The 26,333-nt window shown below is 40.8% G+C and overlaps 1 protein-coding gene across 1 annotated transcript in view; it reads right to left on the bottom strand.

Moving 5' to 3' along the window:
- Window positions 1-26,333, bottom strand: part of arhgef17 (Rho guanine nucleotide exchange factor (GEF) 17) — an 81,218-nt gene that overhangs the window by 13,866 nt on the left and 41,019 nt on the right. The window contains exons 2-4 of the mRNA XM_066699336.1: window positions 10,886-10,963; window positions 7,595-7,777; window positions 591-707 (exon numbers count right to left, since the gene is read on the bottom strand). Coding sequence (XP_066555433.1) covers window positions 591-707; window positions 7,595-7,777; window positions 10,886-10,963 — 378 coding nt within the window. The remainder of the gene's footprint in view (window positions 1-590; window positions 708-7,594; window positions 7,778-10,885; window positions 10,964-26,333) is intronic.

The raw sequence follows: 26,333 nt of genomic DNA, 5'->3' as shown, positions 1-26,333 counted from the left end.
AGTGATTAGGCAAAATGTAGATAAACTGTCAAAATAACCATTAAGAAACAACCTTCATATAACTGAAAGTAATTCCTACCTTTGCCTGCATGCAAAATTAAACCTAGCATTACCAAAGTAGCCTATATCGAGTCCTAAAATATCAACAGGACAGCCCTGTGTGCAATTTCAAAATACACCCAACAGATGGCACTGTGCCTCATACAATTAACTGGAGTTAAAAGTTAAAAGTTAAAAGTGGAAAGTTAAATTAATGAACATTTATTCCTAAGAACCAATCAGGAAAAAATAGTTAGAAATTTAATTAAAAATAATGATGGGTTAAAAAGTTTAATTTTAAGACAAAAAACACAGGAGTCAAATTGTAGCTCTACACTCTACTTGATTACACACACTAAACAGGGATCAAAAGTAATTCCATCCATAGTTTTCCACTACTCAACATATTTAGTATAACAAAATAAAATAGGAAATGCAAGTTTTCAACAAACGTTTAAGATTTATAAGAAATAACTGCTTCTGAAAAACATCTTAACATTCACAACTCAAAAGTGAAGCTTTGAGAATTCACTTTGAAGTGACAGACTCACCTCTAAGAACTTGAGGAAGGCAGGCTTGGCCTCCTTGGCTATTCTCACAGCATCTTTGGCATTCAGAAAGTTGTCAATGTACGCTGAATAAATATTCGCTAGTATGTCCTTGGAGAACTGTTTAAGAAAAGATACAAGCAGAAAACAATGCCTTATTAGAGTTCAATGTAGAATAAACAGAAGTAGTTCCAGTTGATTTTCAGAAGTTTAGTCATTAGCAGATCCCTGAAACCATTGTACCATCGGGATATAATTTGAAATATGCAAGTCATAACTAATACATGATCGACTATATGTTTAAAAGGACAAAAAGCTGTAGCATTTGTATTTTAAAAACACACTACTAATTATAAAATCAAACAAATACAACGTACAATAAATATTTGTATGTCTAGGATATGATATACAGGAGAAAAGGGCATGTTACTCTACAGAACAAATCTGTGGTTTACGTCTGAAGCTTTTTGGAAAGATGAATGAAATATACATATCCCTGCAGTCTTTTGATGATGCTCACTTATACCATGTAGGGAGAAGAGCTACGGCCTTTCATCGCCAATTGATTTCCAATGCACCTCTACGGCACCTCTCGGTACATGAGCAGACCCATGTTGCATGCAAATGTTACAGCAGCCGACTATCAACAACATTCCCTCCAGCTTACTACAACAGCCTGGCACGTGACTTAAAAGGGAAAGTGTGGCTGAGGCCTTATTAGCAACAATTGAGCACTGGCATGTGTTCAAAGTATCGAGCCCGCCTGGTGAAGGATCATGCCACTCAACACATAATCCCCATCTGATCTCCCCTATCAAGGGGAATCGTCAGTGTTTGTCTCATCCTTAATAATCTTCTTCCACATCTCCTGAAGAATTGTGTTGAATTATCCATCTCTTTTCAGGGAATTCTACATCCGTTCCACAGAGAGAAAAAAAGAGAATACTAAATCCATGAATAAAATATATACAGTGAGGGAAAAAAGTATTTGATCCCCTGCTGATTTTGTACGTTTGCCCACTGACAAAGAAATGATCAGTCTATAATTTTAATGGTAGGTGTATTTTAACAGTGAGAGACAGAATAATAACAAAAAAATCCAGAAGAACGCATTTCAAAAAAGTTATAAATTGATTTGCATGTTAATCAGGGAAATAAGTATTTGACCCCTTCGACTTAGTACTTGGTGGCAAAACCATTGTTGGCAATCACAGAGGTCAGACGTTTCTTGTAGTTGCCCACCAGGTTTGCACACATCTCAGGAGGGATTTTGTCCCACTCCTCTTTGCAGATCCTCTCCAAGTCATTAAGGTTTCGAGGCTGATGTTTGGCAACTCGAACCTGCAGCTCCCTTCACAGATTTTCTATGGGATTAAGGTCTGGAGACTGGCTAGGCCACTCCAGGACCTTAATGTGCTTCTTCTTGAGCCACTCCTTTGTTGCCTTGGCTGTGTGTTTTGGGTCATTGTCATGCTGGAATACCCATCCATGACCCATTTTCAATGCCCTGGCTGAGGGAAGGAGGTTCTCACCCAAGGTTTGACGGTACATGGCCCCGTCCATCGTCCCTTTGATGCGGTGCAGTTGTCCTGTCCCCTTAGCAGAAAAACACCCCCAAAGCATAATGTTTCCACCTCCACGTTTGACGGTGGGGATGGTGTTCTTGGGGTCATTCCTCCTCCTCCAAACACGGCGAGTTGAGTTGATGCCAAAGAGCTCAATTTTGGTCTCATCTGACCACAACACTTTCACCCAGTTCTCCTCTGGATCATTCAGATGTTCATTGGCAAACTTCAGACGGGCCTGTACATGTGCTTTCTTGAGCAGGGGGACCTTGCGGGCGCTGCAGGATTTCAGTCCTTCACGGCGTAGTGTGTTACCAATTGTTTTCTTGGTCCCAGCTGCCTTGAGATCATTAACAAGATCCTCCCGTGTAGTTCTGGGCTGATTCCTCACCGTTCTCATGATCATTGAAACTCCACGAGGTGAGATCTTGCATGGAGCCCCAGACCGAGGGAGACTGACAGTTATTTTGTGTTTCTTCCATTTGCGAATAATTGCACCAACTGTTGTCACCTTCTCACCAAGCTGCTTGGCGATGGTCTTGTAGCCCATTCCAGCCTTGTGTAGGTCTACAATCTTGTCCCTGACATCCTTGGACAGCTCTTTGGTCTTGGCCATGGTGGAGAGTTTGGAATCTGATTGATTGATTGCTTCTGTGGACAGGTGTCTTTTATACAGGTAATGAGTTGAGATTAGGAGCACTGTCTTAAAGGGAGTGCTCCTAATCTCAGATCGTTACCTGTATAAATGACACCTGGGAGCCAGAAATCTTGCTGATTGATAGGGGATCAAATACTTATTTCCCTCATTAACATGCAAATCAATTTATAACTTTTTTGAAATGCGTTTTTCTGGATTTTTTTGTTGTAATTCTGTCTCTCACTGTTAAAATACACCTACCATTAACATTATAGATTGATCATTTCTGTGTCAGTGGGCAAACGTACAAAATCAGCAGGGGATCAAATACTTTTTTCCCTCACTGTAAATGTATTGCTTTTGTCATCTTCTAGGCAAGCTTAGTAATTGAGGTATTTTATTTAAACGTTTGATCACCACAGACTTCAACACTAATGTCAGGCATTTGTTTTTCATTAATATTACCTGTCTGTCACCGTCCTATGACGGACATTTTGTTTGAATTGCACAACCAGCTTAACAACTGTTCAAACTATAAATATTATTATATATTATTTTTTAAAACACACCGGCAGTGATATTATAGCTGATGAATGAACCGCACTTCCCAGCTAAACCTCTCTATCCTCAGAGAGCTTCAATTATCTTGCTCTACTTTAGTATATAAAGCACATATAAAATGGCAAATGGCATCTGTATTTGTTCTCATCAGTGAGCACATCTGTGTGACTCATTGTGACCTGCTTCCCTCTCAGCGGCTCGCTCTGCGCAGTGTGGTGCGGGTGTCAGGGCGCTGCTGTGCGATCTTGACGTGCAGGGCTCTGTGATTTGGAAACAGGTCAGGTAGTGCTTAAGATGTCATCAGCGCCTAAGATGGCGTCATTGAAGAGAGAGCTGCATTTGCTCTTCTCATAGAGCTACAGCTCAGCCGTTTCTCGCACTGTGGACTGGAAGAACAGAAAGATGCGCACAGTGTGCCGGTGTTTGTCCGTATGCTGTTTACATCCCTCCTGAGCCAATGGGGAGTCAAACAGCTTAACAATTGGGAGAGAATCAATAAAACATGCAAATTTACACTTGTAAATAAACAAGGAAACAATCAGAAAAAAATAGTGCTGGAAAATGGGTAAGGCTTTCTGTTTTCAAAGACTGATGCAGCAACCAGTTTGTTGGCTCAGACACATTACAGTGACGTTAAGAGCTGTGTATTACCAGTCTGGTTACAACCTGGCAAGCGCAGACATACTCCACGTAACAACACAGCTTTCTGTACTAAAAGACGCTGGCAAGACTGGTTCTATCTTTTAAAAGAACTGACTACAACGTCTGACATGGCTCTGCCTCTTACAATAGCACAGACATGGACACTCATGTCAAATAAACTCATGATCACAATTTCAGTCTCTTATTAAACATTTATAAATCCTGGACTAGTTTAGTATGTTTGGACTGTGCATAAATACTGTGAATTAAAACACAGCAACAGAGCTAGAAATGCTTTGTAAAGATATTTCATGGCATATCATTATTTACTCCTGGGTTAGATTATAAAGGTTAAAGGGGATAAGAGATCTTTACAATTGTGCTCTTGTGAAACAAAACAAAAAAAGACATTCCTCTAATCTAGCAGGAGGCTCTGCTGCCTCAGTCAAACCGCTGCACAGTTTGTTCCCATAACATACCAGTTCATTTAAAACATACACAAATAGACTTTAATGGGCTGATATGGAGAACTGTTGACAATATCTTCCGGACTGTCTAAATTATTCCGCCAAAATGGGTTTCCTTCACTTTATATTTTTCCTTTCCAAATTCACAGCACAATTACTTTGCTGCATTTTAAACTGGGAGCAACCAATCAGAAGCATTCCTGACCCTGGTAACAAGTGGCATTGTTTGAGCTGTGTTTATTTTGTGAACAAAGAAGCCCTTATAATGAGGACAAGAGAGACTGCAACTGTTGGTACTCAAGTAAATGCATTTTTTATATATACACACACATATATATATACACACACATATATATATACACACACACACACACAGTGGGGAAAAAAAGTATTTGATCCCCTGCTGATTTTGTACGTTTGCCCACTGACAAAGAAATGATCAGTCTATAATTTTAATGGTAGGTGTATTTTAACAGTGAGAGACAGAATAACAACAAAAAAATCCAGAAAAACGCATTTCAAAAAAGTTATAAATTGATTTGCATGTTAATGAGGGAAATAAGTATTTGGAGACTGGCTATGCCACTCCAGGACCTTAATGTGCTTCTTCTTGAGTCACTCCTTTGTTGCCTTGGCTGTGGGTTTTGGGTTATTGTCATGCTGGAATACCCATCCACGACCCATTTTCAATGCCCTGGCTGAGGGAAGGAGGTTCTCACCCAAGGTTTGACGGTACATGGCCCCGTCCATCGTCCCTTTGATGCGGTGCAGTTGTCCTGTCCCCTTAGCAGAAAAACACCCCCAAAGCATAATGTTTCCACCTCCATGTTTGACGGTGGGGATGGTGTTCTTGGGGTCATTCCTCCTCCTCCAAACACGGCGAGTTGAGTTGATGCCAAAGAGCTTGATTTTGGTCTCATCTGACCACAACACTTTCACCCAGTTCTCCTCTGAATCATTCAGATGTTCATTGCCAAACTTCAGACGGGCCTGTACATGTGCTTTCTTGAGCAGGGGGACCTTGCGGGCGCTGCAGGATTTCAGTCCTTCACGGCGTAGTGTGTTACCAATTGTTTTCTTGGTCCCAGCTGCCTTGAGATCATTAACAAGATCCTCCCGTGTAGTTCTGGGCTGATTCCTCACCATTCTCATGATCATTGAAACTCCACGAGGTGAGATCTTGCATGGAGCCCCAGATCGAGGGAGACTGACAGTTATTTTGTGTTTCTTCCATTTGCGAATAATTGCACCAACTGTTGTCACCTTCTCACCAAGCTGCTTGGCGATGGTCTTGTAGCCCATTCCAGCCTTGTGTAGGTCTACAGTCTTGTCCCTGACAACCTTGGACAGCTCTTTGGTCTTGGCCATGGTGGAGAGTTTGGAATCTGATTGATTGATTGCTTCTGTGGACAGGTGTCTTTTATACAGGTAACGAGCTGAGATTAGAAGCACTCCCTTTAAGAGAGTGCTCATAATCTCAGCTTGTTACCTGTATAAAAGACACCTGGGAGCCAGAAATCTTGCTGATTGATAGGGGATCAAATACTTATTTCCCTCATTAACATGCAAATCAATTTATAACTTTTTTGAAATGCGTTTTTCTGGATTTTTTTGCTGTTATTCTGTCTCTCACTGTTAAAATACACCTACCATTAAAATTATAGACTGATCATTTCTTTGTCAGTGGGCAAACGTACAAAATCAGCAGGGGATCAAATACTTTTTTCCCCTCACTGTATATATATATATATATATATATGTAAGTTTATGGATAGTAACACTCCAGTGGAGAAATCTACATAAACCATAATGGTTTTCTTTCTCGTCTACATGGGGCAGTTAAGAGTTCTATTCAAAGTGATTTCCTCTCATCTCAGATACTGTTAATTAATGAGAGCATATTATTGTCATTGTAGAATAAGACACTCATTCAGAATGTTTTAATATGAATGTCACAGCCATGATCTCAATCTAATGTCAATGACGAAATCTCGTCACCGCCTGATAAAATGCAACAAAACTGAAAAGCCAAGTGTGACAATTCTTCAATAATTGTTTTGTTCAGTTTGACAGAAAAATGATTAGTTTCATCTTCCCTCAGGGGCCACTTGGGTAATTTCCCTAACATGGTTTCACTAGAGAGAGAAAAAAAAAAAAAAAAAAAAAAAGGCTCCCATTTGTAACAAGTGCCCTGAAGGCGTGTGCTGTAGTTGTGTTTGGTGTATGAAATCACTGTAGACCGCATCAAATAGATGTCAAGGAACAGCTTTTCAGGGGGCAGATGACAGAGCATCTCTGGCATTGTCACATTAAGCCACTGACACATATAAAACAGAGCACGGCCAGTAATAACAAGATGCACTTAGGCTGTGTTCGGCCTCGTAGACACTGACAGCTCCAACCTAGATTTAAACATTGCCACTCCAGCACCAGAACCCCTTTCTATCCATCACTGACCCGTCAAGTCTGCTTTCTTGAGGGGAGCTGCAAATGGACAATCTTAATTAGGTGCATTATGGATAATTAACCCTGAAAAGAATCCCTTTTCCCCCCGCCCGAGAGCCGATGATGCAATCTCAAGTGTGTGTCAGTTGGGGGGTTGTTTTCAGCACAGAGTGCATTAGCGGATTGTTAATTGTATGCTTCCTTTCTGACCTTAAACATGAGACTATGGAGAAACAGCTAAACATTACAGTCTGATGGGGAAGGCTGGAGACAGTGGGAGTAATGGGACTGTTTCTGTCCCTCTCACAGGGGGAGCCCTGCATGCTCACTTAATTGGACTTCATTGTAATCGATGGGCAGTCATGAAAGACATCAATCTTTCTCAGCTCTGGTCTTAGTAAGCCATAGTCCTGCTGACATCATAGGTCTCTTTCAATGCTTTCTTGCTTTACATCAGGGAAAGGGGTTAAATGGGTTCAATAAAGAGAAAAAATTGCCAATTAAGAGCTCTGCTGGATTGAAACCCAGAGCACCACTGAGGGTTGGCATTGACCTGAATAAACATTCTTTCCTTACAGGCCTGTCCTTCAGATTCAATACAACTGTTAGCTGAAGCTCAGTCCTAGCTTGTATGTCACCTTTTTTGGATGGGTGAAACAAAACACAAACAATCCCCAGAATGTAGCTCACCGAATCAATGAGTAGGTTGCCCACTTTCTGCTTGTCATGCCAGTCCTGCACACAAACCAGGACCTGCTCCAGGAACTGTTCGTGGTGTTCTAGGATCTCTGGGATCTGGTAGAACATCTCGTCCACCAGGGAGGGGTCACAGATGAACGAGTTCTCCGGCTGCTTCAGAGGCCTCATGTAGCCCTAGGAGAGCAATGAAAACAAAGGCAGCAGATAATGAACACTACATAAGACACAGTAGTGACTTTAGTTTAGTTAAAACCAGCACCCTGTTTGAAGCTGGAAGATATGGAGACTGATTTCGATGTCAAAATTGCAGTTGTAATGTTTTGCATGTTGATGATGTGCTATACCTTATTAATCCAGCAGATGGGAATAACTGGAAGCTACCTAATTTGCTTATTTATTCATTTTGGAATTTCAAATTGTAAATCAACATGGAGCACCACAACTGAACCTTGTCTTTCATTTCTGACTTAAAAAGGCCTTCTCACCAAGATTTATTTTTGTTTTTATTTCAATTGATCACGGTAGAGTCCGCTCCACCCCCCCCGCCCTCCCACCCAACACTTCTGCTATATGAACTACATAACTACAAATGCACAAAACAACACGGTCTCTTTCATATCCTCTGTTTTGAAATTTGGAAACAAAGCATCGGTTGTATTGTAATGTTCTGCTGCTCTACAGGCCCTTGGGGCACTCAGGGAATTTCCTTTCATTAAATGTGTGTCCTGAAACGACTTTGCCTGCTCTCCTGTACAATTTGTCAGTATAGAAACACTTTCTGGGGAAATTCCACCTGCTTTCCCTGATGCCTCAGGTGTAAACTGGGGCCGTCACAGATCTCTTGATGACTATTATAGCCTTGTTGTCCAGTAATCTTGTGGATATAGTGTCCTTGAAAAAACAATGTCTACATGCCTGTGGGTTCAATCAAGGAAGCTTATCCTTTCACTATTCATATGGCAGGGACTGGCTTTTAAAAAGTTGCATATTTTACTTCTGGGCCTTTTAATGAGCATATAAATGACACATTCACCAAGCTGCACTGACCACAGCACCCTGAGGAGTGTCAAGGACAGGAGGAGGCAGATGCCATTCTAGAGCCAAGAACCTACGCAGCAGCATCATGTGCACGCATGGCTCCGTCCTCCCCCCACACCCCTTACAGCTGCTTGAATGGGACCTTGTATCTGCCAGTCACACCAGCTCTGTGTTTGCGCTCTTCAAAGTGAATGGTTCAATGATTTCATCTCTAGTTGAGCAAGAGCAAATCACTTCTTGTAAGACAGTCAGTTTAACCGACAGATGGTGGGATGTAGCTATTAAATACCACATTTATGTACGCTGCTGCAGTGAGATAGCACTCTACTGTACGGGTTTTCTCTTAAGAACAATGTGGGATACTGTTGGGGGGTTCTTATTAAGACACTATGTGGAGTTGCTCAAGACATCTTGGGCTCCATAAGCAAGGTCTAGGGAAACAGTGGCACACAGGTCGATCCATAATCCAAATCCATAATCCACAATCGGGATCAATTCCATAAGATAAAGGTCATTACCAGTGTTTGTTTGTTTGCTCACTCCTTTCACTCCCTCCAGATCACTGACACTCCCACAAACAAGTTGTGCTGGCAACCTGTCTTTATGCAGGAGCCAGACAATCAGGGGAGTCCTTTCAACTCATGTGTATGCCCCCCCCCCCCCCAGGTGATCCCCCAAGGCTTCTGGGGGACATAGTGTCAGTCAGGGTGGTCATTTATATATACATAATCACAATTCACACATATACCTTTACCACTCCACTAATTAAAACATACCACAATCATGGTATTAGCTTAGTATTTCACATGTTCCTTCATTGAATACTACTTAAACATTAAATCGGGCAGACAGCACAGGGATAAACTTAATTTAGCAACAAAATAATGCATACTTATCCTGAACTTTCTGGAAAGAATCGACACTTTACAGTAATAAGTTACCTACCCTATTTATAGCAAGTAGCCAGAAACCCTGCAACACCAAAATTTGAGGCTATGCCCAATATGAAACAATACCCATTTAAGTTACCTTAAGTAGAAACTCAACTCTACCCTTCACAGCAGTTTCCAATGGACTGCAGCCCTAGCTCAGCGCAAACCACAACAGTAATTTGATGCCTAAACATAATGCTGGTGCAAACCTCAGCTAACGTATTCTAATGATGACCATAAAAACAATATAAATGTTAGCTTCAGACCATTGACACCTTCACCTATACCTCTAATAAAAATAAAAATATTCTAACATGACAGCACAGCACACAGCCTAATGCTTCTCACCCTGTACCCATGGCAACAGTGCATGCCACCTCACTCGGGCTAGTAATTCAATGAATGAGAAAGAAAGAGAATATACAACCATCAGGCATTTTTGTAGCATAACAAATTCCTTGTAAATGTGTTATGCAATACTGCGAAGGCTGTGCATCACTCAGCAAGATGGCAGGGACAGTTAAATACAGAAAAGGGAATGTACAGTCCACTAAAAGCTTAGGAAATCATCAGGCTGCTCTCTACTATTAATTTATTAAAGATTCATGCCTTTCTGTGTGTTCCTGCGTAACAGGAGATTGTGCCTGGAATGTTAATGTGTTCGAGCGCAGAGGTGGGAATCTGTGATATCTGCGACCGTCTAGCTCGCTGGGATCGGCACATACTGACAAATGAAAGCAAACAAAAAAGTGCTAAAGGTGTCTGAGCCAGGTGGGTTGAACTCTAACCTCCCCCAACCCTAGGGGCTACTGATTCAGTGTCCTGAGCATTCATACAAACTGATTCTAATGAAAACATTAAATAAAACAGAATAAAAAATATATTTGTGATTTTTGCAATGGAAATCTGTATGTCTCCATTACAGAGCGCTTTCTCTTTTTTCTTGACTGCAAATAACATGTCTGTAAATAAACTGACCAATTATTTGTGAAAGTGCCAGTGGCAATACATTGACAAATTAAATGTTTTTCTTTTTTTGTTCTCAGCCATCTGACACAAACAGAAGAGCCAGATTTTTTCCCCATCCCTTGTGTTACTAATGTGAACAGAATTCAAAATTTCAAACAAGACAAAACAAAAAAAAACAAATTGTCTGGTCAAGCTGCATAAAGGCCAAAACAGAGCCTGCAGGGAAACTCACTTACCAATGTCATCTGCACTGCGTTTCCCCAGGAGAAATACTGGCATGTGGGTGTCATAACAGAGGCTCACAACTTGATATATACAGAAGCAAAACTTGAATCTTTCTTACCTGAATTAAAGTGCGAAGTGACTCCACATAGGACTGCTCGGTGTCTAGGAGTGTCATCATAACATGTTTTCTCATATCCTGATAGAGAGAGGAAAAATTAAATGCGTTATTATGTAATCAAAAGAATAATAGGAGACACAATATTAGCACTTCTAGATGGAGAGTAAGCGTTGCAGACTAGTACTTAGAAGTTGTAGCTGTGGGGAGTGAAGTTCCTAATGGCCAATACTAAACTGGGACAAAAAAGGAGGGACATATTTGGAGATTCAAAATTTTAGTTAAAAAAAAAAAAGTTAATGAAACAAAGCTGCCTCACACAGTAAATTGTGTTCTGAATGTGAACAGGAATCAAGTTGCTGTATTTGTCCTATTTCCAGACAAAAGGGGGAAATAAATTAAACAAGTGGTTTGAATGGTTGTAGAGTTTTCATTTTGTTAATCATGGCATGCTTGTACATTTTCACACTCATGCTGGTAAGAAAAATAAACTTTCTCTTTAATTGAAATTGAAGTTGCAATTAGAAGAGATTTAAGTGATTCTTATAGGCCAACAACAAGCTGCTTTAGAAGGCTAGAACACAAGCGTGTGCATTGGTCATCTGCAAAGGCGCTGTGAGGTGGTTTGTCCCGTTAAGACAACTTGTACTCTCCTAGAGCTCATCTTTCTAGGTAGACACCCCTGCAGCAAACATGAAAGGGAGATAGAAAAGAAAAACTAGGAAGTATCAATTAAGGCCAGCTAACAAGCTTAATCCAATGACTGAGTCTGCCTAATGCTTTGCTGGTTTAGAGTGTGTCTGGCTGTTTCTCCTCTGGCAACAATCAAGGGAAGATCTCACACAACATACCACTTGCTCTGAGACACCAGTGTGAATGGCAGTGCTGTCAGACAGCAGGGAATGTATTTACATTAGCACAGGAAACTGTCAGCCTGGGAGAACCTTGGCTCCATCAAGTCACTGGGGGCATTAGCTCAGCGCAGCCCCAGGCCTCTCCCACCATTCCCGGCCCACAGTCCCTCACCAGGGGAGCAGGGCCCGACTATGAGGACGCTCCCAGGGGCCCGCTCCGCAGGCTGATACACTTTGTTGATAAAATATAAAATTAAACCTCCATTACTCATAACAGCTTGCTGACAGCCTGCCACTCTCCTGGAACATGTACAGAATTATAAAGAGCTACAGAAGTTTGATTCTTCACCAATTTAAAGCCGTCAGCTTGGGTAAGATGAAGTCCAAGAGGTTTACGCATATGATATAATTACTGACCACAGGCAAACTGAAATCCTCAGTCTAGCGAACACCAAAATATTGAAGCTAGTCCATCAGTCAACTCATCTTAGTTAAATCAAGTAGACATGTCAGCATAGAATCAAAATTGGCAACCCGTACCCCCAACCCATAGTATAATCAAAGTAATCGGAACCCTTAAAATTCATTCTACTTCCAAATGTAGCCAAAAACAACAGTAAGAACATTCCTACCCTTCATCGGTCCACCAGGTAAAATCTAACCATCTAGTCCATCTCAGTCCCAACCTTAACACTAAACTGAGCCCTGCTACACACCTGCCTTAAAGGTATGGACTTGCACAGGGTTAGCTTTTCAGAGAATTTTTGATTTGTTTATAATTGCCTCGATTTCCCTACTTGAGCATGCTTGGCCACACGACACGTAGCACTGATGTAACCATTAGCACATTTCTGCTGACACTTCAGCATCTTCCACTATGTTTCACACCAGAGCTTAATTTAAAGTATTTAATGTAGGGCATTATCAATGTACCATTTACAGTTTGGTAGAAAGGCTTTTACAAAATGTGTTAATTTTGTGTTAATTGTCACCCTGGGTAAGGGTGTCTGCTAATAAATAAAAACAAAACAAAAACAAAAGAACAAGAAAAAAAGCACCTATTAAAAAGCATCTAGGTAAAAAAAAATCATAGGGCTAGACCAGCAGCAGATGGAGAGGTTCATTATAAATGAACAGGACTAGTACAGATATCCGCCAGCCCTGTCTTGCACACATTTATCACTGCTTCTCACCACTGAGGTAAAAAGGTAAAAAGACGGGATAAAGAAAAAACAAAAAACATTTCCAGAATTAGCTGTCTCTACTTTTAGCCATCTCAGCTGGAGAGGAGAGATCAGCCCCAAGCAACAGAGAAGCACTAGGCAGCAGGTGGAGCACAGAGAGGCCCAGCTAGCTGTAGCTTTTGCTCTATTTTGGTCCCAGACTGGATCATTCTGATGGCATCAAAGGTTTAAGATCGTCTTTGCTGTATAGATATATCAATGGCAACTTCAACATCCATCACAGGACTCAAATCTCTGTACATCTGTCACCCCATCCGAGGGGGGATGTTTTAACTGGAATTTAATAACCCGAATTTTAATAACCCGCTTCCAGATGTATTTTTCCAACAGATCTGATGATTGAGTGTTAGACGTTAGACATAAGATGCCATCTGCATTATGCGGGTTCCACTCAAGAGAAGAAACAAGTACTTATTAGGACTGTAGTATCCTTCCTATCTCTAGTCGTAGTCCTATGGCTATTGTATTGTGAGGCAGCTGAGGATTCCACAGCAAGAAGAGAAAAGGAAGGAAATAGAAAAAGCGACAGCCTGTTTATGTATATTTTTTCTGTTCCGTTTCCCTCACACGGGCCTGTGTCATTAAGGTTTTCTGTATAATCTCCAGCGATGCTTGGGTGAGGCATGGAAGACCAACCCCTCCTGCCTCCTCAGCTAACATCCTCATTTGCAACATGTTCATTTCACAGGTGAAGACAGGTGTAATCTGGTAGCAAACAAAAAACTGATTTCATTAATTCTATTTTAATATCTGATTTTATGGATAGACAACATATTGGTGCATCTATACCTCATAGTTGCATAAATTACAATGACAAATAAACTTCAAATTAAATAAAGGTACTTTTGAGAATTGTCTATACTGTAGTGATAATAACTAGCAGTGGTAATAAGAGTTCAAATCAAAAGACAACTGTTTTATGTTTTATGTTGTAAGCCACCCTGGACAAGTGCGTCTGCTACGAAATAAATAATAATGAGCCCTGAGATTCTATAAAAAAAGCAAAAAACAAGAGACCTCATCTATCTGATTTGTCTCCCTCTCCCTCTCTTTTTGCCCCCCCCAGTTCTGTGGGACAAATTAATTCCCAAATATAGTTAAAACAACGTGAAAGGGTCTTGTCTTGTTTTCCTGTGAAGGGATTTCAATAAAAATGTGTGTCTGGACATGGGAAAAAGAACGTGTCGTGTATTCAGTGCGTATTCCTCTATTTACACAGCCCTAAATATCTATCTCATCTAACCCAAACAGAGGGCCAGGAAACACTTCTTGTTTGTTTTTGCGATTATTCCCCATGTTCAGAAGGCAGTCAGCTTATAAAAAGAAATGGAGCTCAAACAACGGTGGCTCCCTGACCTCCCTGGTTCACTAACTGCAACATAAACACTCTCTCAGCACAGTGCTTCCCTGCACGTTAATACGTCACCCCCTGGGACTACTAAGTCCCAAGAACAAACCACCCATAGTGGCCTTGATTACAACGATGTATGTATCGGGTGTATGGTCTGCTTTTAACACAACCTTTATGATCAAATGGGTACAAAAGTTTTTTTTTTTTTTTTTTAACACAAATACAAACAAAACGGAACAATCTCTAAATCCAAAGTATTTTTTTTGTATCTGTTTATTGCTTAGCTTGCAATGCAACCTTTGATTGTCCACTTGTATATATTTTTTTATTCACACAATACTTTCTGATACACAGAAGTAAAGAAAAAAGAAAAGATGCACTGACCCTTTCCATTAGGACGTTATTCATATGGCATATTATTATATTTCTTAGCAGATGTCTATTCAGGGTGACTAACAAAACATAAAAAACATAAAAGAAAAATAGTCCAAACCCTCAAAAAATCATTACTGTTATGTTTATTGCTAGACATAAATGTAACTCTGGTTATGCAGGTGCTAAAAATATTTTTTAAATGAAACAAAATGCTTGCTGACTCCTTCAAACCTAATATAAGGCTACACAGGAGCAGAACTAAACTGATGGTTGCAGTCTGATGGAAATGGAGACTCAATTAACTCGTGTATGGATAGTGAGAGAGAGGTCTGAGTCACCTATACTGCCTTCTGGTCACAGCAAAGAGGACCGCTTGCTTAAGACAACACTCACAGCAAAACACACTTCCCACAAAGACAGATGGCCTCTGTCTACTCCATTAGCTTTTGCATGAGCAACAGAAGCCGTCACTGCTGCAGATCCCACACGCAGGAAAGATCTTTCATACACACAGGAGTCGGCGATCGTCACTGCAACTTTCAAGGCACATATTATGTTAAATCGTGTCGGAGCGGCACACAACCTCTCAGTTTGTAACGCAGGCTTCAGACAACCACAGCAAGAACAAACTAAAACTTTCACAACATTTTGATTCCTTCACAACGCCCTGTGGAATGTGACACTTGTGTGCAGCATCTTATTGCCCAGAGAGCACCCAGCTGCTGGGAGACGTGAAGCTGTCCTTCCTACACTCTCACAAAGAAGGCCCCTGTCCGAGCACCGCACCGTACTCTCTCATACAGCACATGCTGACTTTGTGACGTAACCAGATCTGGGGGCAGTGGGTGACCATTTAAGACTACCACAATGCATCAGAGAAAAGGCACTGAAACTGTGTATACCTGCCCTGTTACACTGAAGTCATTCACCTGGTTTCTTGGTAGTGTGCAAATTAGCATTTTGTATTTTGGTGAGGTTTGTCACCTGTGAGCTTTGTAACTATCGTGTTTTTATAGAGGTCTCGTGGTTTATGGTTAAAACAATAGAAAAGGTCAAAATGTAAATGCAAAAGAAATGCAGGTTTGCTGAGGACCATACTGTAACTTCACTGCCACTTGTTTTATTACCTTATATTATTACCAAGAAAGGGAAGCATTACCGTCCACTGCTATTTTCAGAATAGCATGTTTTCGGTTAGTTGTTTTTTTTATACATCTGCAAATACTATTTATCCAATAGCTAGCATGGTGCTCCACATCAAAATACAATTTAAACAAGTGCATCTCGAAAGTGTTATCCAAGTATAATATTAACTTGTGAAAATGTTCCAATGGAAATCTTGCAAGGTTACTGGGGTAGATCTACATGCTGTGAAAGACCATCTTTACCAGCGAAGGTTATGAAAACAGGATTTCGCAAGGCAAATTGAATGTAGGCTTGCCACACAGATTTAATTAAAACCTTTCATGTGTTTCCTCTCACTGAATGAGCTAACCTAAATTAGAAAATGGTAGAGCAACAGCCTAGTAATTTGTACCATCAAAGTCAACTGTTTTCCAATAAATCCAAGATCATTGTCAAATTATAATTGTAATTATAATTATAATCCACCCAATTATGGAATTTATGGTCCCACTATATTCACTGAAACACCTCTAGATAGTAAAATGGTTTGAACAAAGAGAGATTCTTAGATTTTTAGTATCACTTAAATTATAGTATGTACTGTTCTGTGTATAAATCATGCCTCATTAATATTTCAGCTATTTTAACATAAATTAACAATACTGTGACTGGAGTAGAGGGTTTGGGATTGAAATAGAATTATAACAGACATCCCAGTTACTTAAAACAAAAATGACCTATGGTTTAATTCCAAAAAAACAAATTATCATACCTTGGGAGATTTCAATTATCCCGTTTTTATTTAGAAAATCAACCAGATTAAGCAGAGAGGATGCTTTCACAAATGAATTTGCATGGCAGCATGGCTGATACTAATCCTGTGGTGCAATGGAAAATTCAGTAGTGTGAATGATTTATTGATTAATGCTCAAAGTAGGAAAGGGAGCCAACAGTCATGTGACCTTTTTGCTCTTGTTTAGATTAAAGCAAGAGGAAACACATTAAAAATTAGTTAACACTACTTAACATATTTGGCAACAGCCATGTCACTACGTACTCGGTATAAACCGTATTCTACGCGTTTATTTCAGGGTGTACCCATATTCTACCAACACATCAGATCTGGAAAATAATAAACAAGGGCTATAAAGACATTGACATTGTGAACTGCCACATTGGGTTTCCTTGCTTATATTGAAGTAGTTGGAAAATTAACTCCCTTCAGATAGCTGTAGAAAGAAGGCACCTGAATCTGTTCATACACAACACCTTTCGAATGTTGTCCCATTAAAAATAAGAACAGTTTCTTTTTCACACTAAATTCAAACAGCTGGGACTGGGACATACATAGAAAGAACACAGTCTTATAATGCTACTTGACCCTTACATGTCTTGTAATACACTGAAAAATACATTTTCTAAATATTGCCATCATTTCAAACCAAACGATGCATACAAAGGTGTCTTCATAAGTATCTCCTTTGCACATAACGGATATGGGTATGAATGAGACAGCAGCCCTGGGATTCATTTGCTATTCAGGGCAAGCTGTGTTCACATTGACAAGGTTTAGTTCATTAACAGCTTGTAAACACTTTCCAAAATCTTAATCCAAACATATTAATCCTCCTACTTCTCTGCATATAGCTAAAATAATTGAAGAGGAGGCTTGAAAAGATTTTTTTAATAAATACATCTTATTAAAGGGGGTCAAGTCTTGCAGTAAATTAATGATAGGAGCATCAGAGTTCAAACAATCAGAGATGGAGCCAGTGTAATGTCAGGCTCCTATTTCCCCTAACGGGAAGCCCTAATTTAGACTGTAATGAAAAACATACAAATGTTTTTTCAATCTACCACTTTGCAGCCAGTGATGATTTCCCAGTTGGAAGTCTGTCAGTGTATCTTGCATAAAAATGCATTGGGTCCAAGTAACTATGTGTGGCTTTACTAAACATCCCGAATTATGTTTCTGGAAAGGAATGCTTTGCATTTGTAGGAAAGGGATGTGAAATCCAACACTGGCCTTTCTAAACAGGTCCTGATATTAACTAAAGCAGGTATAAACACATAATTACATGGAATGCAAGGCATGCTTTTCGAGAAATTCTTCAGGTTTATTGCTTGGGGGTTCAGATATAATCCCAATAATATTACTCTAATAACAATATCAGCAAAGTTTTCCCTTTTACCTTTAACATGGAATGCTGAAGGTAAAAATGGTTTCTCAGATGACAATGATTAAATATATGAAGTGTGATACTCGTTACACATAATGCAGCTCTCCTTCTCTATCTTTCGGATGGATAGTGTGTTTATGTGGAACAGGGTATCGTTCCCACTGCCCAATGCACGTGTTGCCATGGGCAACACTCCCCTGGGTTCTAAACAGGATGACAGTTCACCCTCTTCCATCGGCTGGCTTTGGTGGTGTGGGTTTTTTCACTTGTTTAGTCTGTGCAGCTCAGGGACTCGAGATGCTCCTTACAGTGGTCTAACTGCAAACACTACACCAGATAGTTGGTTTCAAGGTTTATTTTTAGCATGACATACCCGTTTGGGAAAAAAACTATGACAGTTGTATTGTTAAATGCAACAGTGATGGCACAGTAGCTATGGAATATGATGTAGAAAAACATATAGGGGAAATAAAGCCTTCACTGTTTTGTGGTTGACTAGCAGCTTCCATAATGATGACATCACACATACAATAAGAACACCAGGGTGAGAAAATGATTGGTTTAATAAAATAAATGTTCTATTAGCTGGAGTACGGATCCTCAAGAGGAGACTTTAGGCAACTGAGGTGCTATACACATTCATTAACTCTGCATACATTTTTTTATCATGCTATAATGACACATGCTTATGCCAGAACAATAACCTCATGGGGAAGAAAACGGCAGAACCCGAGGCAGAGGAGCACAGAGAACAGGATTTCAACAGAGAAAGTGGAAGCCAGTTGCCTAGCATTTCTATATGGGTACTGTCGTCAGCTAATCTCCCTCACTCAGCAAAAGGCATTGACAGCACTGCTGCAGTGCCGGGTTGCTGGGTTTTTACAACAAGCATCAAACATCCTTTAAATAAGTCCACCCACTCTGGAGAAATCTGCTGCAATTACGCGCCTCTGATCCCTTCTCCTTGGCCCAGAAAAAAGGAGGTGGGTTAAAGACACGGTATAGTAAACAGGGAAGACTGTGCTCAGACAAGTAAACTCTCTCGAGTTTTATTCAGCGCCCACAGCCTATATGTCCCTATGAATGATTTTGGTTAAAAAAATTGGTCTCATACAAGCAATCATGCCTAAGGCAAGGGCACATGGCATGACGCCAAGCATTCTCCAATGAGCCGATCACATTGCTTGGCATTAAATATCAGTACACAAATCACCCAACCTGTACACCTCCCCGATTTACAGAATGAATGGACACCCACAGTGGGAATGGTCATGGTAGGGTAAACTCACTGGGGTCTTCACTGCACCCCAATGCCGGACCACAAGCCCATACACAGAAAGTTCAATACATAAGTAACTAAACTAAATAAATAAATAAACAAATAAACAAAATTGCTTATACTGGCATCCCTGTTGTTCATTCCACATAAAGATGCATCACTGGCAGGGGCAATACACAAAGACCAAGGCTGGGGCAATACACATTTTGCAACACGGACACTTGCACAATGCACTTTGCACAAATCTAGTGCAACACACCTAACAATATGATGCATTCAGTTGTAACGGGAAGATCAATACCCTCACTTTAATTAATGACAAGTACGCAAGAGAGTTTCTTAATTTTTCAATAGACCTAGCATCTTGCTATTGGGCGATAACAGGAAAAGCGCATTCATATTGCCAGAAGGAATCAAATTTGAATAGAGAGAAACATACTTAAAGAATACTACTTAAAACTAATCAGTGAAACAAGCCCATGGCTTTGTTTTTAAGAACCCTCTTTTTTGTTTCCTGCATTTTCAAAAGACAACCCACTTGTTGCTACATGCTGTACTCAAGAATAAAAAATAATCAGAGCGAGAGACAGTGGATTTCCATGAGCCCCTGCAAAGTAATAAGCTTACAGACACCGGGGACCTTCCCAAGTGTCTCCTACAACAGCCGGAGTAGCTGGGAGCAATCTCCTTTCATCAGATTAGCGGACGTGGACTCACACAGTAATCTGGAAGCTGGCCCTTCAGAGTGCAGACCGATGGATCCGCACAAACAAGTCTGGCTGTGACAGCTACGGGAGGCGAGTGTGTGCCAAAATCATGACAATACACAGAGATGAGGCAGTAAAAAAAGCGAGAGGAAAGCAGCATCCCCGACCTCGTCTCCTCTGCGATCAATGAAAGATGCAGCTCCAGTTTCATCAGTTCCAATTTTACATAAGCCACATCCCTAAGCAGAAGTAGTAATATCGCGGGTGAAAATACCAATCAAGAGGGAGATATGAGAAAAGTGGCAAGTTGGGCAAAGACACACAAAGAAGTAAAGACAGAGATAAGAGAGATGGGGAGAAGTGTATGAAATGTATTGTTTATTATATAATGCAGCATAAAGACAAACAACCTAGTCGCCAGATAAGTTTGCAGCAACCTGTGCCTGGCTTCGAACACCCCTTTCCTACAAAAGCTCATACATTAAAGGGCATTTGGAAATGCAGCCCTCTTTACAACCTTATTACACTAATTAAATCACAACATTAGCAGTATTATTATTCTCGCACAAGATGATCAATAAATGCAGCAGCAAATAGGCATTAACTGAAGAAAGCAGGGTGGTTTCTCCAGTCAGCTATGCACATGTAAAGCACTTATTTATGGAAGCAAAAGACTATTGCACATCATTCAATGGCTGCCGGAAGTGTTCATATATAAGTATGAAAGAAAGAAGAGAAAAAAAGAGAAAGTCATACCGGTCGTTCATCTGTCGAACCACACACAAGACACCTCACAATTCTCCACAATCCCCCTTTCTGTGTGGAGATAATCAGGGTTTTTTGGAAGAAGGAGGAGTGAGTATGTGTGTGTTTGGAAAATGAGCACCAAATTGCAAAAAGCTGACTGGCCACATGCTGCCCCTGACTGAGGAATCTGGATAAAATTGGAGAGGTGCCCCACCGGGCTCGACAGCTACAGGGTGATGCATGCACAGCTAACCTCGCTCGAGGTCTGAGGGGAGCCCGCGCCGCTGTTCCCATTGGCCTCCGCGCTGCTCCGCTCCAGCACCTCCTCCCGGGCTCCAGGGTCTTCACTTGCACTCTCCCCATTCTCTCGCATCTCCTCCAGTGCGATGGTGAACTGGGCGAGCGTCCTTACCATCTGCAGCATGCGGGGCGTCCGGTGTTTGCTGCCACGCGTGCCCGATGGAAAATCCCCACCCCCCCCAACTTCCCCTAAAAGGACCTCAGTGTTGCCGAAGCCCCCGATCCAATATCAGACCCACAGCCTTCTTCCTGCCCTGGCTTGCGCCTCCAGAAGGTGATTGCCGCCCTCCCTTCCTCCACTGGTGGACCTCAGCGTGCCTGACAGCCTCTGTTGTCCTCCGACCACGTCTCTGCCAGCTCCTCTCTCGCTCTTCTTTTCCAGGTGTACAGCCTGTTTGATGCACTGCTCTCCTCTTCAGTGGATAATGAGAAGCAGTGAGCTGGGGAGCCAGCACAAGCCAGCAGGCAGCAGGCTGAACCAATCAATAGCAGATCCTGAGCAGATTGAATCAAAGCCGTGGATATCAGCACTGCACTGCAGGGCTAGGGCTTGTTTTTTTATTTTTGCGAGATCTTCACAACTCAGGGGCGGCAGCATCACTAAATGGCACATACGCACACACACATATGGAGTTTACCATCGCAGCACTTAATATTGAATACAGCTAATTCTAACTGACACCATTTTACAAATGTGACAGTCACAGCACATTAAAAGCTACAACATCTTATCTGCTCACAGATCAATGGTCATCTGAAGTCAGGTCAATCTTTGTTCTCTGCAATGAAAATTAAGGCTAGGAGTGTAAAACTATCGTACGAGGAAACAGTCAGAACAGCAACTGAAGGCAGAACTTTGGTACAAGCCAAATTCTTCACACTTAGGTTTGTTTTTGCTTTTGCTTTGATTTAATGTCTAGTGAAGTCATGAGACAAAGCAAAACCTGTGAATGAATAAAGCAAGTTTATAGAGGTACATAGAATGTAAAATACCTCTCTCATAAGGGCATGTTTAGGACCACAGACAGTGCCCGTCCACCTCAACAACCAGACACAGACGCTCGCTGGAATTTATGGATTATTGAAATGGACCCTGCAGTGTGTTCAGCCTGAGAGGCGTTGTGCTCCCCTTTGCTTGGCGAGATCAGAGAAGTGAAAGGTCATACCGAATGGAAATAGGGCACCTTTTATCCCGTTGCCACGGTGCTGGAATACGCTCAGCCTCAATAGCACCCAGAGCAACGGAGCCTTGCAGGGAGCTCTGACGAGATATCAATTTCCACCCATCGCTTACCCTGCCTTTACAGCAGCGGAGCGACTACAGTAAAGAACACTGTCTGCCCCCTTCTGTTAATTACATGAATGTAAATGACTGGTCCGTTATTTCACAGAACATATGGATATGCAGTGAAGTTAATGTGATTAATTTGTACATCTACTTACTTTAATTTGCATATTTAATTCGATATCCACACTATGCACGTGTAGAGATACCATCTAAATTATGGAAAAACCTTTGGTTAGTAGATGCTACAGGTAGAGCTTTGAACATCATACAACTAAAGATGCACGTCTCAAAATTGAGGAGCTTAGCGATCACGGGAAACCTGGGCAGTTTCAGGGTTATTAGGTGAGTGACCTAAGGTACACCTGCATGAAACCTAAATTAAAACATTTGGTGTGCTTAGGGAGGAAAAACTTATATCCATGCAGGTCAGGATTTCAATGCTGAACCATTTGAAATCCTGTATTTCTAACTTTCAGAATGCAGAGAACTTCATCAGCGCTAGTATGTTATTATTATTATTCAAGATTTAATTAAATACTTCACACACTCTACAGTACTACTCCAGAGAGGACAGAATATAGTGAAATGTTACATCTCATAGGATATTTTAGGATGGAAAGGGTTAAAAGAAAAGCTCAACCCCCAAAACAAATAACTGGGAGAGAAAAAAAAAAAAAAAAACAATCTAAAGCTATAAAAATAGAATGTCTAAATGGTGTGTCTGGGAGCGGGACCTTCAAATTAAATCAAGCCCATCTGAAGACAATGGGCATGGCAAATTATTATGGTAACCACAAGATTCACATTCTACAGAAAACACTACAGCAGGCAGCAATGCGTTGCGATTCACAAACTGTGAATGTGTCATGAAAAAAATGCCTTTCCTTACATCAAAAGCTCCCGCACAGACAACTCACAAACGCACTGACAAACAACTTTAAGTGCACCATGACCTGCCTCCTCCTTCTTGGTTCATTTCCAGCAGTGTGGACCTGACACCACACACCCTCTGGAGAAGGCCTCAATTTGAAGCCATACAAAAAAAAGCCAACTTACACAAGTGGCAATCCAGCATCCAGCAGACTCTGAAGCACAGTCCAAAACTGGAAGTGACATCCTCGGTGGATTTGGGGAGGTTAAACAAAAACAAAAAAGAGTCATAATTCAAATCTCAGAGGAACAGCATTGCTGGCCTCAAACTGAAATAAAAATACCACTGTTTTGGAGTTGGGGTGTGCTGCTGTTCAGCACTGGTGTACATGTAGCTCGTGGCTGAAGAGACTGCATAGTGATGTCAAGTTTTTTCCCTCTACTGGCAGCCCCGCCAGCGCTCACCTCTCAAAAATAATGCACTACCGGCAGAGTCTGTCAGGGGCAGTAAATCAGACAAGGTCATGACCTGGATGGTTTCTGTCAAAAGGTGCTGTGACATCAGCTGTCTGCTCAGAGAGATTTAATGGAGCACCAAGGAGGGGAAATAGAGCAGCCCTACACTACACTTCTGCAGTGACAGAGTGACCTCCAGTCATCTGTTTAATCAAAGGGAACAGAGGTCTACAACCAGAATAATTAAGACAGGTTTATTTGTTTTTATATATACTACACACTAATTATATATGTGTGTTAAATCACTATCACCATCAGCCCGTATCGATCCACTGCTGGATGAAGGCTCCCCAAGATGTTTCCACTTGCTTCGATCTACAGTTTCTCTTTTACATATCACACACATATACTCACAAACAAATGTATACATACTATTACACTTCTTCTGTGACTCCTCTGACTGTTAAATTGGGTCTGATTGAATGAAAAACCTTAGAAGATAAACCTGGTCCATGTTTAAGCTGACTTGTGTTATGTTTCCCTCTCCTGATCTAATATGGGAAGGCAATCCTGTTGTGCCATTTGATATCTCAGTTGATTTTCAAGGAGTACACTGAGAAAAGCATCCAGTGGCCTGCCTTTGTGAACATTGTAGGTGGTTTCTTGGACAGAACTGATTTGCTATTCCGGTTATTTAATCAAATCCCAGCTAATATATATTTTCTGAATGATTTCATAGAAAGGATCTTCAATGCTCTGGTTGAATGAGGAATATAAATTTGGTTTTGCACTACAAACGGGTACATTATCTCAACAGAGGGCTTGCATACACCAGGTCATCTCCACAATGACACCTTAAGAAACAGACTCATATAAAGCATACATATTGCTATTATGATTTATGTGGAATTCAAAAGGGATGGCCAAATACCTCTGCAGACAAATGAAGAGACAGATCTTTAACTAACAGTGAGGGTTTCCTAGATAATAGCAGACACATGTATCCATTTCCCACTTAGACATGCTTAGTGGCCAGCCTAAAGGTTTGCAAGGGATAACCTTTTGGATATATAAAAAAAGCAAAACAACAATCAATATCACTGACAATCCTGGTGTGTCGACGCACACTTGAAGTTATTAATATACAGCCTTGGCATTTACTGTTAATTATCTACCTACTGCCTCCAGTGAGCAAGTGGGTAGCTGCATACTTGTTGCTTGGCAGTGTGTGTGTGTGTGAGAGAGAGATTATCTAGATGAAGTCATTGCATTCGTAATGTAGATGTAGTCTTTTCACTGAACCCACCTTGAGACAAAATCTGATCCAGATATCATCAGCATAGTGCTGCTGCATATATATATATATATATATATATATATATATATATATATATATATATATATAAAGCCTTAAACAGGAAAGGACAAGGAAAATGTGTCTGTATTTCTAGTATTGGAGTGACTGCTCTTCACTACACAGAGTACATTGCCATTTTGTAATTATATAAACACAATGCTTTAAACAAGCTTTATAATTGAGGTGCCTTCGCTATTTATATGAAGTACTCAGCAGTGACGTCAAATGCCAGCTGATTGTGTTTGTAGATTATAGTGTGCCATAAAGTACTTTCTTTTAATTGCATTAAATGGGGCATTTATGAATTCTCAATATGTAATTTATTACACATACAGATTTTGTTCATAGCTTGAAAATTATATTTGTTAAAGGCTTTTGCCCATGTAAACAAACAAAAATGGTGACGTGGCTAACTGTATTGTTATCATTGGTCAAGACATCAGGTGAATGATGAAAATCAGGAATGCTGCTCCAGTGAAAAATGGAAACAGATGCTAGTGAGGTTGTGGAATCGGAGTAAACACACCCCAGTCTAGGCTGTCATCATTTTAAAATAATTAAACTAGAATAGAAAGAAAATAAAACTACAGAGTGCCAATGAAAGCGTTTACTGGCTCACTAAACAAAAACATGTAAGATATCTACATAGACTTGTGGAACACAGCTAGGATAATGAAAAATATAAAGCACACACAAAAAAATAAACTATATTGTAACACATATGAGAGAGAGAGAGGGTAAAAAATAAATGTCTTGCAATGATTTAATGCATTTAAAAGAGCCCAGCAGAATCTAGTAAAAGACGTTTCTGGGTGAGCATTAAAAACCTCACATTTCCGTACCTCCCTAGCTCCGTCAGGCCTGGCTGCTTTCGGGTTGCTTTTCTCATCCTCTCCAGATATGGTTATGGGTTTTTGGCTTGTAAACCGTCTACTTACAGATACGGGATTTGCTTGAGTTTAGCCTTTTTATGATGCAACAACATTTTTAGCACTTTATGATAGGTGGGAAGCAAGAATTTGAATAAAATCTAATAAAACCGAACGATTCAAAAGTTTCTCGCACCCCCCTTCAGGCACCAGGGGCAGGCTATGCCCTGCACTGGCCTCGGGCATAACAAGCTGGTAAACCGTCTCTTTGTGTTTGTGTGTGTGAAAGTTAAAATAAACCAAAGACGTCAACTCTTTCTTGTGCTTATTTATGTGCAATGATGTCAATGTGGGAAGAGTCCATATTAGGAAGAATTAAAACACATCCCCTCCTTGACAGTTGGGAGCATAGCCCTGTTCCCTCACTGCCTGTAACAGCTCTGTCACAG

Source organism: Amia ocellicauda, chromosome 3, assembly GCF_036373705.1.
Source record: "Amia ocellicauda isolate fAmiCal2 chromosome 3, fAmiCal2.hap1, whole genome shotgun sequence".
Taxonomy (NCBI): Eukaryota; Metazoa; Chordata; class Actinopteri; order Amiiformes; family Amiidae; genus Amia; species Amia ocellicauda.
Note: the sequence above shows the minus strand (reverse complement) of the source record. Positions and strands in the feature narration are given on the sequence as shown.